At 38.8% G+C, this 17,490-nt stretch overlaps 1 protein-coding gene across 1 annotated transcript in view; it reads left to right on the forward strand.

The window, feature by feature from the left end:
* Positions 1–16,219, forward strand: part of lrrc4cb (leucine rich repeat containing 4C, genome duplicate b) — a 47,017-nt gene extending 30,798 nt beyond the window's left edge. The window contains exon 2 of the mRNA XM_087794423.1: positions 12,082–16,219. Coding sequence (XP_087650549.1) covers positions 12,109–14,004 — 1,896 coding nt within the window. The 5' untranslated portion in view covers positions 12,082–12,108 and the 3' untranslated portion in view covers positions 14,005–16,219. The remainder of the gene's footprint in view (positions 1–12,081) is intronic.
* Positions 16,220–17,490: the final 1,271 nt, after the last annotated feature.

A 17,490-nucleotide genomic window follows, 5' to 3' on the forward strand; every position in this document is an offset into this window, starting at 1 on the left:
CCTCGGAGTGTCATGCCGGGTCTGCTAAATTACAAAAGCAAATTAAATGAAAAAATAAACGAGGAAACATAGCGGGAGTGAGAACTATTGTTAAACAATTTAACAATTAAAACAATCTGAAATGAGAGAAACCGTTTAGAAAGAAATATGAAACGGATTTAGGAAGGCAGTTTAACTTAAGAAAGTTTTGATATGCTGAGATGCTAGTTGTCACTTATATGATCATGGTTATGTTACCATGAAATAGAAATAAAGTCATGTTTCAAATGTTGGAGTCTTCCTCCCCAAAGATGCAGTAAGTCCCTCATCAGAAACTATTAGAAGAAGAGGAACTATTTTTAGACATTAGCCCACAGAGTAAACTCTATAAAAAGCCTTGGAGACTTAACTTGTATTTTGATGCGTTGCTAATATCTGTTGCGTGTCTTGTGACACATATCTCAAGGGTTTATGTCTAGATTTTGTGTTTCTTCTCCGTCACCTTCCTGCTCTTTTGGGAAATAAACATGAGCAGTGAGGATGTAAAACGGAGCATCTGGCGACTGGCTTACTTCCAAAGGATTTTCAGGGCTGTCTAAGCGAAATACTTCAAATAAAACCAAGAAAATGTTATTTCATGAATAAAAGCATTCCTGAAAAAATGCACATCAACCCAAAACTAAATAATCTAAAATGATTAAACAAAGGGTTATACAAAGGGGACCGAGGGGTAACTTTTAAAAACATACAACAGAGATGACATATAACACTTTAACAATAACAGTCGGTCTTATTATCCAGGCCTAGTGAGAGTGTTTTTTGACAGCTGTTTGTAATTGCGAGCCTGAAAAGTAATTATGTATAGAGCTGTCATGCAGGGGGTTGCTCCATGTGACTGTCATTAGAGTGAAAAACAAGTAAAGATGTCAACTGACAAATCCAGCCATTCAAGATATCACAGATGTTTTGCTTTTCCAACATAAACGAATGTGATGACCAATTATAGCTGTTACATGTGCAAGATGTTGAAGCGCAAATTTCCCACTTATACGGCAACGTGTGGTTAAAGCGACTGTTAATAACTCGTCGTCTGACCACCTCCGTCCTGTTTATTGTAAACATATGACACAACACTCATCTCAGCTTCTATAGCGTTATTCCATCGCCTATTTTAATTTATTATTATTTATTTATTCTGGTGTTTGATTCTACATTGAAAAATAAATGGAAACAAATCTCAGCTTCAGATCTCAACTCTTGTTGAGACTGAGACACTACCTGGGGTCTCAGTGGAACATATAACACTGTTAAAACGTGCATGTTCGTAATGATTGTTCTGGGATACATCAAGCAAACAATCGGAGGAACATTCTGAGCAAGTGGACGTCAAGTTATTGTGCTTGTTTGCCACTTTTTTGAAAACATCTAACCTGCCTTTAAATGTATCTCATGTCGCTTTGTATTCAACCTGGTGTCGCTCCAGCCACCGACGCTCACCGGACACTGTTGCTCCTCTGTTCAATACTGATTAAAGAGTCAATTATTTAAAATTAGATTTGCCTTAGAAAGTCATCATATTATATCTCATGAGCATAAAGTCATTACATTAGTACTTCAGCACACAATGGCACATACAGGCCTCTATTTATGTAGTTAAAAACATTGACATTGTACTTTAGCAAATTGCTTATATGCAAAGTAGCCTCTCGCAGCTATTCTGACAGTTAAATGTGTTTGTTATAATGATGTGTTGCAGAGATTTAGAAGCATTCGCACACTGGCAGGTCGCCAAAAAACTAAGTAGAAAGGGCACAAATGGGGGCTTTTATTTTGTCTTGCTGTTGTTGTCCCAACATGAAGAACCAGCTTTAAAGAGCTCTGCCTCCATCTTCTTCTCTCAGTCTGTAATAGTTTCATTTCATTTCTCTGACAAATAGCCAGTAGTGAGCCCTCGCAGGGTTCTGCGGTTCTCAGTGATCCTGTCAACACTGGCCTGCACTGTTATTGTGTCGTTTTTATTAAACCCTTCTTGTCTTTATTCATCTTATCAGTGGCACTATATGGCTGTTGTAATGCGATATGGGGTTGAAGTCTAAATGGGACACGTAAACAGAAAAATAAGCTCAACAGTTATGGCTGAGTGCATGAACATTTCATATTTAGAGTGTTGAATTATTTAACTATATTCTATTGGCCCATTTTCGCAATGGCTAAACTTCGCATTCATCTCATTTGCTGCGAGCCGAGTTTCAACAGCTACACGTAGAATGGAAAAAAACGGGGATCACTGTGATGTGAAACCGGTTAAATGAAAGGTTTAATAATTCATGCCTCAAACCGAACGACTGTCACAAATTGTTTCAGAAATTGCCTGCCTGAATCAGAAGCATCGGTATTTATCTGCTCCTGCTTGTTTACTCATCCTTGTCTTGAAACTGTGGTGTGTTTAACTCCTGTCAGGGAGAGAGCTCATTATTGTGCCACGGCATCTGGACGCGTGAACTCATCATACCTGCCACCTGCTATTTCAATGCTCGCACTCAAAGCCAAGGGTGAAAGCAGTTTTCACTCTCTGCATGTAATTGTTTCAGAATCAAGAAAACATATTTTCCATCATTAAATCTGATGACTTGCTGGAATCCTGCGGATGAATACGTGTATAACGTTTAGGAGCACACTCATGGCAGTGGATCGGTGCTCCCGAGAACAAGTGACAAGAATACTAAGGATGCCCTCATATTCAGCAAGTCTGCCACCCAGGGCATCCTGTCTTAATCCCTTTGCAGAGAGCAGAGACAGACTTGGCAGAGTGCATCTCCACGCCAAGGCCCCTGCAGATTATTTAGCCCTTCCAATTATTTAAATGGTGGCAGCTTACGTGTTTTGGAATTAAATTATGTCTTGAAAGGTGCCTCCTCCTTTTTTTTTCTGTTTGGTGTTTTGGTTTACAAGAATTAAATCAGTTCAGTTGTGCTGAGGATCTCTTGTATACATATGTTTCGATAGTTGCAGGAAGAAAAAAAGATCTTTCTTAACATGAGGGATAGAACGTTATTAACATCTTCAGATCATATTTAACCTATTGATTCATGTATGTAACATGGTTTTGTATTAGGACTGTCTACAGGGTTTTAACCCTTGGGTTATCTTAGGGTCGCGGTGACTCGAAAGCTCGAAAAACATTTTAATAGCTTTATTCACTGATGGTTCCGCGCACACGCTTCCAAACCAGAGAAGAGAAATAATTCCAGGCTGTTGCTCCTAAGCTTTGGAACGATCTTCCTCTCCCTCTGTGTTTGATGGATCTACTGACTCCTTCAAGAAACATCTTAAAACATTATTATTTGTGCAGGCTTTTCCTTACATTTCTTGTGGATGTTACTTTTAAAGTATGTATTTTAACTGTGCATTGTTTTTGATTGTTTAAGCCCCTTGTGACCCTGGTCTTGAAAGGCGCTTTACAAATAATAATTACTTACTTACTTCCCTGTGTTGCTTTTGGGTCGAGATAAATGTACTTCACCACTCTCGGGCCTTCGGGTCATTGTTAAAAACAACTATATTAATCTTACCGGATTGATTGTTGTTCTAGAACTCCATTTTTTATGATAAACTCTGGGGTTTTACAGATCTAAAAAAAAAGTTCTGTAACTGCTTTGTTAACGAATAATTTGATTAGTTGTAGCAGGAACTGAGTTGCTAGATGTTTGCGATTGTCAGCCATTTTAGTAGTCAACACAACTGTTTTCAGAAATACAGCCACATTTACGAACATCTGATTTGATGAATACCAATATTTAATATGTTTTTTTCTCAAAAAGCTTATCTATGAGTGTGTAAGATTTGTTTCCAAAAGAAAAGGGCAAAATAGGTCTACTATATTACCAAAGAATATATTTAAATCTCCACTCTTCATGTAGTGAAATAGTGTCATCAAAGGATTCATCTATTCTAATACGATTGTTATTTTCAGAGAAATTACTTGACACATAGCTGCCAGGTCACCGGGCAACAGTTTCATCAGTGACCCCCAAACCTCTGTTTCTGGGCCAACGTAGACTGCGGTGAATGATGGATTGCTCGACATAACCACGACAGAGGGGAGCTGTAACCATTCTATCTGGCCCCGTGTCTGGTGTGTGATCTTATCCCTGCTGGACGTGTCAGGAAAAAACCTCCTTAATAAGGGAAACCTGACTCAGTGTAGTGTAAGTCCCTGCTTGATGAGACTTTATAAGGTCTCAGTCTCAGTCCTCTTGCCTCTAAGACTTATAATGGAATTGCTACTGCCCTTCATATATTTTCACAGCTGAGATCATTAATCAAATAAAAATAAACGATATATATTATAAATTACTATGAGCATTAAAGCATTTTCTTATTGAATTTTATTGTGTTGTTTGTACAGTTCTTACGGTCTTTCTGGTCTTAAACAAATGCTTTGTGTCAGTGATGGATCGACAAATCTTCATGAAGTCCGGCTATTTTGAGCTCAATAGAGAAAGTAGTTGTTCAAAGCTTCAAAGCTTCATGAAGCATCATCGACCCATTACTACTTTGGAAACCTTGTCATGAAACCAGAAAGGTTCAACCAGCCAACTAAATGTTCCAATCGAGTCTTTATTAACCCCTTTAATACATTAAAGTACATGAAAGTCAGCTCAGTAAGTGGAGGAAGGAGATACTGTTTTCATTTCACGGACTAATGTGTTGTTGTCCTTGAGCAAGACTCTAAAGTCAGTACTTTTCCTGAAGACATTATTTGGCTTCTTTGATAAATACCCCCCTCCCCCGTCCAATATGTATAAATTCTGCCTTGCCAGTTCGTTCATGGAATATGGCAGAATTAACATTTTTCTTTTAGCTTCTATAGATGGCGTGATCTAATTTGTGAAGTAAAAACTGATGGATTTTTTCCAATTGAGGCAAATAAAACTTTTTTTATTTTTAGCCTGTAAATGATGCCTAAATGTTACAAATAATGCTATAAACAATGCTTCGCATTTGTACAATATCAGTCTGCCTTATGTTGTGTCAATACCTTCGATTTATAAAATCAAGCTACTACACAATGATAAGAGGTTAACAATAAAGTAAAAAAAAAAGTTTTACTGGACAGTTTGGATGACATTGTGTTGATAAAACAAAACTCTTCTCTCTGGCTGGTACATCACAATCCCGGCCGGCTGAAGTGGTTGCTGAGCTGATAATCCATCGATAATTCCCATCGAAAAACTAGAGATTAATCAAAGTTAATGTGTTCTGAATAATGCCACAGCATATTGCTCGGCAGCAAATTCAAATGTAGGCTTTTTTTGTCCTTTTTGTGTGTCCCACAATGATTGCAGATGGCCACATCATTTGCCATTTTCTTAATTGAATCTCTTCTATCACAGTATTGAGGAAATGAGCTCTGTCGACTGAAATCACGATTATTTTCAATGTGATCGCGCAATCTGTTGAAGCATCTGTCCTGGCGGTCGGGCAAAGGGTAAGCTCGGTTTGTAAGGTTAATTTACTGTTTTTTTTGCACAATTTTTAATGGATATCGGTGAAAATATGTCGCGCTTTCTTCTTCTCTGAGAAGATAAAAAGTATTTGGTGATGCTTATTAAACATAAGAGTTGATTTAAAAGCTCTATTTTTATCTGCTGATCCCAGATTTATTTTATTAATTACACTTCAGAGGATATGAGCGATATGTCTGCTGCCTTCACTGAATCTGATTCGCTCACAGCATATTGGAGCCAATCCCATCTGACATTGGTCGAGGTACAGGGATCACCCTTGACAGGCTGCCAGGGTTCACAGAGGCAGCCACTTACATCCGCATCCACTATTGCCTGACATGGACCTGGAAAACATACAAACCACACACACAAATGTGTCAGAGGAAATTTAATTTTGCAACATTTTCATAATCATTTGGTTTGTATTTTATATATGCATTAAGCCGTTAGCTTGGATTCAGATAGTGAGTCCCTACAGCTGCAGGTATTATTGTCCTCAACATGCTGGAGAGATTCATGACAAGGATATGATCTGCTTCATACTGAATGCAACGAGGCAGCTCCGTGACACTATTGAAAAAATATTTGTCGGAAGGAAGACCATCAGAAAGAAAAATGTTAAAGGAGCAACACCATGTCCTGGAAACGGCCATCATTTTTGCTTCTGTTAAAAGAATGGAGGTTGGTTGATTAGTCAGCAGTGGGCTGCCACAGCTTTCTAGATTTATTTTCACAACACCAGCAGCACTAGCAGCAGAATGGGGGAGGAGGTGTGTGTCTCTCTGTGTGTGTGTGTGTGTGTGTGTGTGTGTGTGTGTGTGTGTGTGTGTGTGTGTGTGTGTGTGTGTGTGTGTGTGTGTGTGTGTGTGTGTGTGTGTTGTTTTCAGGTGGATATGAGCCAGAGACTGAAGCGTTCTCTGGTGCGGATTATGATGGGCCTCAGTGCAGGACTCCAAACAAGGATGTGCGAGGAACTGTCGTCTCCTATGACTATTACATTTGTCTCTTGTAAACAGCTTTTCATTTTGAGGCACCAACTGCCGTGAGTCTGCATTTATAACTGGAAGAAAATGAGGATTATATATTCAGGACTCTAGGTAGAATCCCTTAAACCTTGTGTTATTTCTGGGTCATGGTGACCAAAGGGCCCGAAAACAAATATGTTTGACGTATCCCTTGCGTTGCCTTTGGGTCAAGGTGTACATTTGTTTTTGGGCCGAAACAAAACAAATGTTAAAAATAAGTTGATTTTGAACAGTCCCTCAATTAAAACCCTGTCCTTCACACTATGTGTTTGTTTTGTTGAGGCCTGACTGATAATACACTTGTTTACAGACTTTAAAATAGACAATACACCCCTCTGATAATATATCTTGGACAGATATTGAATGCCGGTCTCTTTTTTTAGTCTTCATTTCCGGCTGAGCTTTGCAGCGACATCTAAACTGCCTTCATGGCTTGTTGATATGAAGCTGGTCAGGGGGAAACATATGAGCAGAAAAGATAGAATCTTGAAAGTGTCATGGTTTTATTGTATACCCTGATTGAGTATGGCTTGTGTATGAGAGCGACAATTAAGAATTGAGTGAGAACTAGATGAAGTACCTGGTGTTGCCTGGCTATTTTTTTACAAGATGTAAATTATTTGAGCCCTTGTGTTATCTCAAGGTCAAGGTGAACTGAAGCCCTGAAGACAAATGTAATCGTTTCATCTTTTGTGTTGCTTTCGTGTCAAGGTGAACAAACTCTGTGGCTTCCAGAAAGTTAAATGTAATGGTGGAGGTCGTTCATCTTGACCCAACGACAACACAAAGGATAAAACAATTACATTTGTTTTCATGCCTTCAGACCACCTTGACCCTGAGAAGGGGTATATCAATTGCTTAAGGCTAAATAATAACAAAAACGTTGGAGGAAATGCAGCATTTGAAAGGCTGTAACCTGCTTAATAATGGATATACATAGCTCTAGTTTTGGTTCAAAACCTTCCTTGGAATAAGATAAAGAAGCCAATTAGCCTATTCTTTGCTATTGCTAGTAATAAGCGACTAATTACCACTCAAAGGTTTCAGCCCTTTTGTCCTTTGTGGACGAATAAGGCCAAAAACTAAAAACAAGGCTTAGTCTTTAGCTCTTAAGCTCTGTAGGAACCCTGTAACACCGACCACTGAAAGGGTGACCAAGCTGACTTAAGTGCGCTTTAAAGATTTAAAAAACGTAGTCCAGACAAGTGAAACTAGTAATAACTAAAACAAAAACATTAGAAAAGAGTTTCTGAAAGAACCACCATGATGATTGACTTATGTGTAAGTAAGTAAGTAAGTTATATTTATTTATATAGCGCTTTTCGAGACCAGGGTCACAAAGCGCTTAAACAATCAAAACAATACTCAAAAAAGTACATACTTTAAAGATAAAGATAATACTGAGAACAACACAGGAGTTCGAGAAATTCAAGGAAAAGCCTGAACAAATAGAAACGTCTTAAGATGTTTCTTAAAGGAGTCAGTAGACTCCATCAAGCGCAAAGAGAGAGGAAGATCGTTCCAAAGCTTAGGAGCAACAGCCTGAAAAGATTTCTCTCCTCTGGTCCTGAGCCGTGTGCGTGGAACCATAAGTAGATTCTGATCCACAGACCTCAGAGCCCGAGCTGGGGTGTAAGGCTGGATCAGATCAGTGATGTAAGGAGGAGCCTGACCATGAATAGCTCTGAAAGTAAGAACCAGAATTTTAAAGTTGATCCTGAAAGAAACTGGAAGCTAGTGAAGAGTTTTAAGGACTGGAGAGATGTGAGTTCTTCTACTTGAGCGGGTCAGAATTCTCGCTGCAGAGTTCTGAATCAACTGCAGGCGAGACAGCTCCTTCTTGTTAAGACATGAAAACAAACTGTTACAATAGTCCAGACGAGAAGAAACAAACGCATGGATTACAAGCTCCAGATCATGTTCCGACAACATTTTCCTAAGTTTAGAGATTTTTCTCAGTTGAAGGAAACAGTTTCTGGTCAGTTTTCTACAGTGTCGAACAAGAGACATGTCTTTATCAAATACAACACCCAGGTTTCTCAGGCTCATTTTGACAGACTGACCTAAGTCACCCAAGTACTGACTCAACCCTGGAATCTTGTCATCAGGAGCAATCACCAGTGTTTCAGTTTTGTCCACATTTAGCTGTGTCTTTGTGTTGGACGGTCATGTCAATGATTGCACCATGCCTTTGAAAACGTTTGTGTCGATGAAGTGAATTGTGATTCTTGACCCTGAAAAACTGTAGCTCACTTTAAAAGGAATAATAACTATTTCGTTATGTATTTAAGAACATGGGTCAGATTCTATTTAATGGTTTTCAAAAAGATGTTTTCCACACATACATTTTTATATTCTAACACTATTAACCCTCCACCCACCCATGAAGTTGCTCGGTCTCTCTCCCTTTAGCACCATGATCACGCTGATCTGCTGTGATGTTCTTAATGTTTTAAAAACCACCACATTTGCCCCCACTAGGCATCTTCTGGTTCAAGTTCCTAAATCCATGCCGTCCACTTGTTTCTAGCAATATATTAAAAACAACAGTTCAATTTAAACTATCTTGAAAGGCTTTCAAACTATCCAGATGGCCTGGTGTGCTCTCAAAATCCACACTAACATAGTATTTCAACCCAGATGTGACAAATCCATTTAAATGAAATAGAGTTGACAGATCGGACAGACTGTTTGGTCGAGTCGGGGCTCCTTTCAGCAGTGTGAAGCGTGGCTTGTCAGATTTCAAAACGCCATTTCAGTTTATCAGTTTCACACTTTGACTGGCTGCAGTCTGTGATTGTCACCTTCCAGCCAAAGCCATTTATTATATTCACAAAACGTGGTGGATATGGATGTGAAAGTTTTACGATCAAATAATTACGTTTAACTACATTTCAGACGACGCAGGACGAGATCTTCGTTTAATCAGGCCTTCATTCCTTTGTCACACCGACGACCCAGACTGAGACATCCAATAATCAACTTCATTTTATAATTCCTTTTTTCCCATTCTGTTGAGATCTAAATCCTGAAGAACATACCACGATTTAATTCAAGGTGTTTGGCAAGTAAAGTCTATTACTCCTCTTTCAAAGTGTTTCTCCTTCAAGCACATAAATGATTCAGAATCCATTTACCCAATGAACTCATATCATCTTTCCTGAAAAGAAATAGGTCAACTACAGTTTTGACAAATGCTAGTTAGTGTGCGTCAAAACACATGTAACTGTTTGCACTGAATTATTTCATTCTAATCATTAATTAATTTAATTTTCTTTCAACTTACCATGCAGTGTCTTTTTTTCATGGTCTTTATTCTGTCCATGAAAGGTTAATAATAATGATTCTTATTTGTGACTGACTCTGTGATATTTGTACTTAAAGGGCAACTAATGTGAAAACCTAACTTTACTGACTCACTCACATGTTTCAAATATTGAAGTCCCTACTCGAGACATGATTTAACTTTATAAAGTTTCCCCCTGAAATCTCAGCAAATGATAGGTTACGAGAGCTGAGTCCATTATGATGTAATAACGGCTTCACTCCTCCTCCAGCCAGCTGTAATTACGCCCCGTTTTGTTTATGCAACGAGTCCCTTGGAGGTGGAGACTTCCGGGATTGATGACCTTTGGTGACAAACCCCAACTCTTAACCAATCACAGCAGAGTTGGTGTGGTTATGGTTAACAGAATGAAATGTAAAAAACTGTATTTTCAGTGAAGAAAAAATGCATTACGTTAAACTGAATGGAAAATAAATAAAGATGTGATTTTTCCTAACCATTTTAAAGTATTTTTTGGCTAGTCTCAGTCACATTATGAATGCCGAAGAGATGCAGTTTTCTTTGGTGATTTACTTATCTCGGGTGGAAAAAGTCATGTTCGTGAGCAAAAGAGAAGATTGGAAAAAACCCCGAACATAATGCAGCTGACAATTAAAAGTCGCTTCTGGTGCAAGTTTTGACTCTATTAGCTGCATCCTCGCATCCCCACTCTCGGTGTAGACGCGCTGCCAGTGTTACGTGCTAGTGCATTACTGCTAATTAAGTTGGCCACCCAGCCTTACTGAGAACAATTCCACCTCAGTTAGCAATTCCTACAGTTTAGAAAGCACCTGTCACAATGAGCACAGTGTTTCTCGCTAACTGGGACAACAAAGAGTCTATAAAATTTAGTAGAAGGCGTTGAAAAGGATACGAAAGCACTTAAAACCCAAGATCCATTAGCAAAGAATGCTATAAAGCAGCCAGGAAAGCTTTTGTCGCGGGCAGTAGCATTAACCAAAGATTGTGTCTGATGGTGTAATAGCAGGGTTTCACACATATGTGCCGTGATTACAACAATTTTGTTAATTATTTTGTCCATTATGTGTTTTCTTTCCTTGAAATCAGTGAGATATTTGTTGGCCTGTAGATAATTCTGTTTATCTTTTCTTGTCTGCTTTTATAAAATGTTTTCTGAATAAAGTTGGACAGAATTATTGTTGTCAGAAGTTTGTAATACATGTTTCTCATATGAGTTTAACTACAAACATAGAGATATATCCAATATCTAAACTATTTACATTTAAACTCAAGTGTTTCAAAATATATGTGGTATATTACTCATAAACTACTACTACTACTATATCTACTAATAAAAATGGGTTTCCCTTATAATTGATAATGAAAATGAATTAATAAAAAATGTGGATTTATATCAAGGTTTAAAAGGGAAGGTAAAAAGGCAGGAAAAATGGGGGCAGAAAAAAAGACTTTTAAATACATTAAATGATGATACATTTTAAATAATGTGTACTAAATACTAACTTTCCAGTTTCAGTATTGCAGATCCTATCACCCTCAATTGCCGCAAAGTATTTTGAGTGATTCAGCTTTCAAATCCATTTCAAAATGTACTTTTATTCATATAAACACTAGATGAGACATTTAAATTTATTTCTCTCCCGTCTTTGCCCAAAATGATTGTTGTATATTTAATAAATGTTGAATGGGTAAATATTCATTCTCCTGTCTTTGAAAAAAAAGATGTTTGCAGTAACCCAATACTTCCTAAATAGTATTGATTAAAGGGTGTGTGTTAGGTTAGCGCTTCAAATAGAATGCAGTCTTATTGCAATGTTTCAAACACTGTTTGTTGTCTCTCTGACTTAAGGAAACAACATATTTATCAATAGATTTGACTTGACATTTATACTGTCTTTTGCTCTGTATTGAATCATCTCAAACTTGAGAGTGAAAGACTTGCACTGGGGAGAATGATACCACTTTTTTTTTTTTTAAATTCTATCTCTGCAGATGCATTAGCTTCTGGGAAGTCTGAAAATCTGGGACAACCCAGGGTTAGGGGGCGAATGAAAAGCTTGTGATTTTTTTGTTGACATACAGAATCGACTATTAACTTGTGCTTTCAATCATCTGCCCTCATCCTCTCTTCCATCTTCACATGAAACATTTATGTGGAAAAAGTTTGTGATGAATGTTTATTAGACAGACAATGTGAAATGTAGATTTACTTCATATCTTAGACGGTTGCTGACGGTAGTTTTTCTTCTCTTTGTTGCAGAGAATACTAACAGCAGATGAACTATGAATGCTGAACAAAATGATCTCCACCCTCCAGCGCCAGACAATGAGAGGTCATAGGCTAAAGTGGGCACTGTCGGACCCCCTCTTTGTGCTGCTCTTGGCTCTTCAGATCTTGGTGGTGGCGGGGTTGGTCCGTGCACAGACCTGTCCTTCAGTTTGCTCATGCAGTAACCAGTTCAGCAAAGTCATATGCACCCGGCGAAGCCTGCGCGACGTTCCAGATGGTATTTCCACCAACACTCGTTACCTTAATCTCCAGGATAACCTTATCCAGGTAATCAAGGTTGACAGTTTTAAACATCTGCGCCATCTGGAGATCCTACAGCTGAGCAAGAATCACATCCGCAGCATTGAAATCGGCGCCTTCAATGGTCTCACCAATCTCAACACTTTGGAGCTCTTTGAAAATCGTCTCACGACAATCCCCAATGGAGCGTTTGAGTATTTGTCCAAACTTAAAGAGCTCTGGCTTCGGAACAATCCCATCGAGAGTATTCCATCCTATGCCTTCAACAGGGTTCCGTCATTACGAAGGCTTGACTTAGGCGAGCTCAAACGCCTCTCGTACATTTCCGATGGAGCCTTCAAGGACTTGAGCAATCTACGTTACCTGAATTTAGGAATGTGCAACCTCAAAGAAATCCCTAACATCTTGCCACTCGTGAGACTTGAGGAGCTGGAAATGTCAGGGAACCAGCTAACAGTTGTCAAGCCCAGCTCCTTCACTGGACTTGCGAACCTTCAGAAGCTATGGATGATGCATGCCCAGGTCCAAACCATTGAGAGGAATTCTTTCGACGACCTTGCTTCAATGGTGGAGTTAAACCTCGCTCACAATAACCTGACCTTTTTACCCCATGATCTCTTCACACCTTTGCACCGCTTGGAGCGAGTCCACCTTCATCACAACCCCTGGAACTGCAACTGCGATATCTTGTGGCTCAGCTGGTGGCTAAAGGAGACAGTACCTGCAAACACCAGCTGTTGCGCGCGGTGTCACACACCATCCGTCTTTAGAGGTCGATACATCGGGGAGTTGGACCATAGCTACTTTCAATGCGACGTTCCGGTCATCGTGGAGCCGCCCACTGACTTGAACGTGACCGAGGGCATGGGAGCGGAGCTTAAATGCCGTACAAGCTCCTTGACATCCATTAGCTGGCTGACACCAAATGGCTCATTAGTGACACACGGAGCGTATAAGGTGCGCTTGTCCGTACTAAACGATGGGTCGCTAAATTTCACAAGCGTTGTGATGCAGGACACTGGGACCTACACCTGCATGGTGAGCAACACAGCGGGCAACATTTCCGCCTCGGCTGTGCTCAATGTCACCTCTGTGGACAACAGTGGAGTGACCTATTTTACCACTGTCACTGTGGAGACCATTGAGGCTCCTGGGGAAGAAAGTCAAACACCACTCCCCCCATTTGGCTGGGTTTCATCGTCTACGACAAAAGGTACTCCTGTTTCCACAAGGACCACGGAGCGAACTTACACCATTCCAGTTCTTGACCAGGATGGAGAGGGAGCTCTAAATGGCCTGGATGAGGTGATGAAAACCACCAAAATTATCATCGGCTGCTTCGTGGCCATCACACTTATGGCCGCGGTACTGCTGGTTATTTTCTACAAGATGAGGAAGCAGCATAACCAACAGGATCCCGATGGTCCCGCCTCTTCTATGGAGGTCATCACTGTCGAGGAAGAGCTAGCTGGTGTTGCTGCCATGGAGAGGCACCTATCACTTCCACCGCTGGAGCACTACAATCACTATAACTCCTACAAGAACGCTTATCATCACCCCGCGATGCTCAGTACTATACACAGCTCAGCCACACAGGAACCTTTACTCATTCAAGCCTGCTCGAAAGACAATGTTCAAGAAACCCAAATCTAATCAGTGACCGTTCATCTTTTGCCCTCAACAAAACTGAGCTGTTTCATATTTGGATTACGACGAACCATGACGATCAATTCGAAAAACGACATGAACGACATAGTTGGTGTCGATAAATCAGCATTTGGCAAAAAGGGACCACAGATGATACTTTGGAAGTGTCTTTACAAAAACAAAGATTATTTATTTATAATTAAAAAAAAGAAACATGTTAAGTGGCAAAATTGAGAAAAAAAAAAAAGTCCATATGTAATAGGTTTTTCTTTTAGCACTTTTGATTTCTCTCTTCTACTCCTCTGTGTAATATTGCTTAAGGAAAAGAATGGTTTCCTAGGGATGTAAAAAAGACTGGTCTTTTATGTAGAAGTGTGGCGTTATCACACTCTTGAAGGTCATTGTTATTTTCATACTTGAAACTTGTCTATTTGTGTCGGATTTCAACTGTACAGTGGTGATGCAGCAAACAAACAAGCTTCTCCCGTCTCTTCTAACTACATAATTTCTTTTCATAATAGAGATAAAGTTCACGGCATCATCATTTTATTTCACTCGGCCCATCCTGGCTCCGTCTTTTTCTTTCTCCAGATTAAGCCTCATTACATACCATCTTTGCTCTTCTCCATTATCGTCTCTGCTGTTATTGTTTGATTCTCTCTGTATCTATGTTCAGGCACGTTCTTCACCTCTCGCCACATTTTTCATTTGTCTCGCTTTATCCGCCGGCATGTGCTGCACTCGGGCAGAATATTAGTGCAAAAGAGAGAGAAAAAAAAAAGAGCAGGAGCAGACGGCGGAAGTCAGTCGTCTCACTTTTAACCCAGAAATGATGTACATCCATGCACCCCAGGGTCGCACGAGCTTATACGCTGATAGTCCATCTGTTAGTAACAGATAAAGAGGCAAATGAGGCTGCTTTGTAATGTAGTGTGACTCTGTCAGACTAACACAGACATGGCTGACAAACCCGGGGAAGCACTGAGGAACCTGCAACAAAATAAGGGGGGGATAGGTTATAGCTCATTAATCTGTATCAGCAGTTCATTTGCAGACTAACAGAGGAAAGCTGATAGCAAAACAGCGTGAGACGGTTCCTCTCTACCCGCGTCTTACATCTAACTGGGGATGAAGGCCTTTGATATCGGATCGACCCCTGCTCAGTCTCATTTCTGCCGGAGAAAAAACATACACACACTTTGATGTTTCATCATTTATAGACGATCAAAACATTTCTTTTCCTTCCTGTAGTCTGTTTGCGTTTTCGTTTACTTTTTTTCAAAAGATAAAGGGTGAGGATCAGCGGGAGGGTGGAGCTTGGGAAGATCCACAAGTCATGAAGTGGCTCACACTGAGATGAGTGGTGGAAGTGGAGTGAAAATGAAGAAAAAAAAAAGGTAAAAGCTTTCGTTCAGGCGATCACCATGGATACGGTGACCCTGAACAGGAAGAGGGTTGGCCTACTGTTCTGATAGCATAGGAGATACATTTTCTCATCAACATCTGATTATTGATCAATTTTAGATCACAAATCATTTGTTTATTTTAAATAAATGACAGTGTTTTGTCAAACAATGTTGACGTGTCATTGATTTCTGAGCTATCATTGAACATAACACAACATCTTCACGCAATAAATCCCTTTTTTAATTTTTAACTGACACCAAGGAGAAAAAGTGGAGGAAACAATGAATGTTTTACAATATACATGGTAAAAATAGGACATGATTGACGCACCATCAAAGGTTATGAGGAGACCATTCTTTTCCTTCTTCCTGTTTTACTTTTTCAGTGCTTAAATGCTTTTTCAACGCTTTTGGTGGCTTAATGATTCAATGTTGAAGCTGGCTAAACTTTAAATAATGTTTTATATCATATAAATATATTTGGGAACGGAGGCGTGAGGTGTGAAATGAAGGATTAACTCTGCTCTGGTGTCTACTAGAACAGAGAGTTTTATCTCGAAGAGATATCTGTATGCCTAAGTGATATTAAGACTGACATGCAGATTTGTATACCAGCAGAGTGAGCTTGATTTTTTTGTGCAAGTCCCTTAAGCCAAGGTGATACTGTTTGTGTGTTATTCCGCCAACTGTCTGTGTATGTGGGAGGGGTTGGGGGGTGGGCGGGAGGTCTTACTGTATGGGGCTTATTTTCTCTCATTTTTGAGGGAATCATTATCAAATGTTCAACTTTCTACAAAAAAAAAATATATTGAAAATCATGAAGCAAAAAAGAGATACAATTTTACATGTGCTACAATTGTTATAAAATGTAAAAAGGGAAGAAAAACAAGAAAAAATAAGAAACTATAAGACTGTGCTTGTAAGGAGACTGACTGATTCTCTAAGGATGATGTTCAATTATTGATACCTGAGATTGTAGTTCATACTGTACATGAATTAAAATAAAAAAGAGGTTTTCATATTATCCGTAGTGTTTTTTTCCACTTATAGCAGACATCTGAGTTTCAATTATGAATTGAAAAGAGGAGCAACTCAGGTGATGCTGAACTAGTGAATCTTTGTCTTGAAAATCGTCTCAGCCATGAACAGAACATTTTTTCAAATGTATTTATTTTCTTTGAATTTAACACCTTCATTATCATTACCACCTCGGATTTATGATTTGTCCGATTACTACAAATGTTATGGTTTTTTTTTCAATGTACAGGTGGAAACTTTATTGGTCATCTGTTTTTCTTTTAAATCGGGAAATCTTTTTTTTTTCTTGAATAAATAAAATGTTAAAAGATCAATATATATTCTCTCAAGATTAGGGAATTCCTATTCATTGAATTTTAATTGTTTTTAATTAGAATCAAATTAGAAGTTAGAAAAAATATCATCACTCATATTTCAGTCCATATAATGTAATTTTTTTGTGTAAATTAAGATGAAATATGTATCAGTAAACCTATAAAACAAAAGTCAATTGGTATAAAAATGATTAAATACAGGGGTCTGACGGGCCATTTTCAGGACTGAATCTTTATACAGATTAAAATGGTTAAGAGAGTTTAGTTTGAGACCCCATAATGCTCTGTCAGACTCTGAATAGAACAAAGATATGGGTTTGTGTAGCTCAAATAAGAACATGTTAAACCTAAGGTTTGGTAGGTTCATATATAGATGTTAAAATTTAAAATTTCCAATAATATTTAAGGATATTTACCTTTCTACAGAAATAAAACAGCTTTTAACTAATTTATTATATGCACATCATATATATATATCAGATGACGACTAAGATAAGAAGTTGCCAATAAAGAAGCTGTCAACGTTTTCTACGTTTTTTTTCTCAAGACATGAGTCATTTTCTTTTTTGTTGCTGCATTGCAACACTGGATCGAAGTTTCTCAGTTTTGAACTCCCTTCTGTTACCATGGTTACTACACAGAAAGCACACGGTGCAGCAAATTAAATATTTCCGTATAAACGTGGTTGCTTTCATTTTCCCAATTAATAGACAAATGAAACATATTAGTGATGG

This window comes from Callionymus lyra, chromosome 6, assembly GCF_982586985.1.
Source record: "Callionymus lyra chromosome 6, fCalLyr1.hap1.1, whole genome shotgun sequence".
Classification (NCBI taxonomy): domain Eukaryota; kingdom Metazoa; phylum Chordata; class Actinopteri; order Syngnathiformes; family Callionymidae; genus Callionymus; species Callionymus lyra.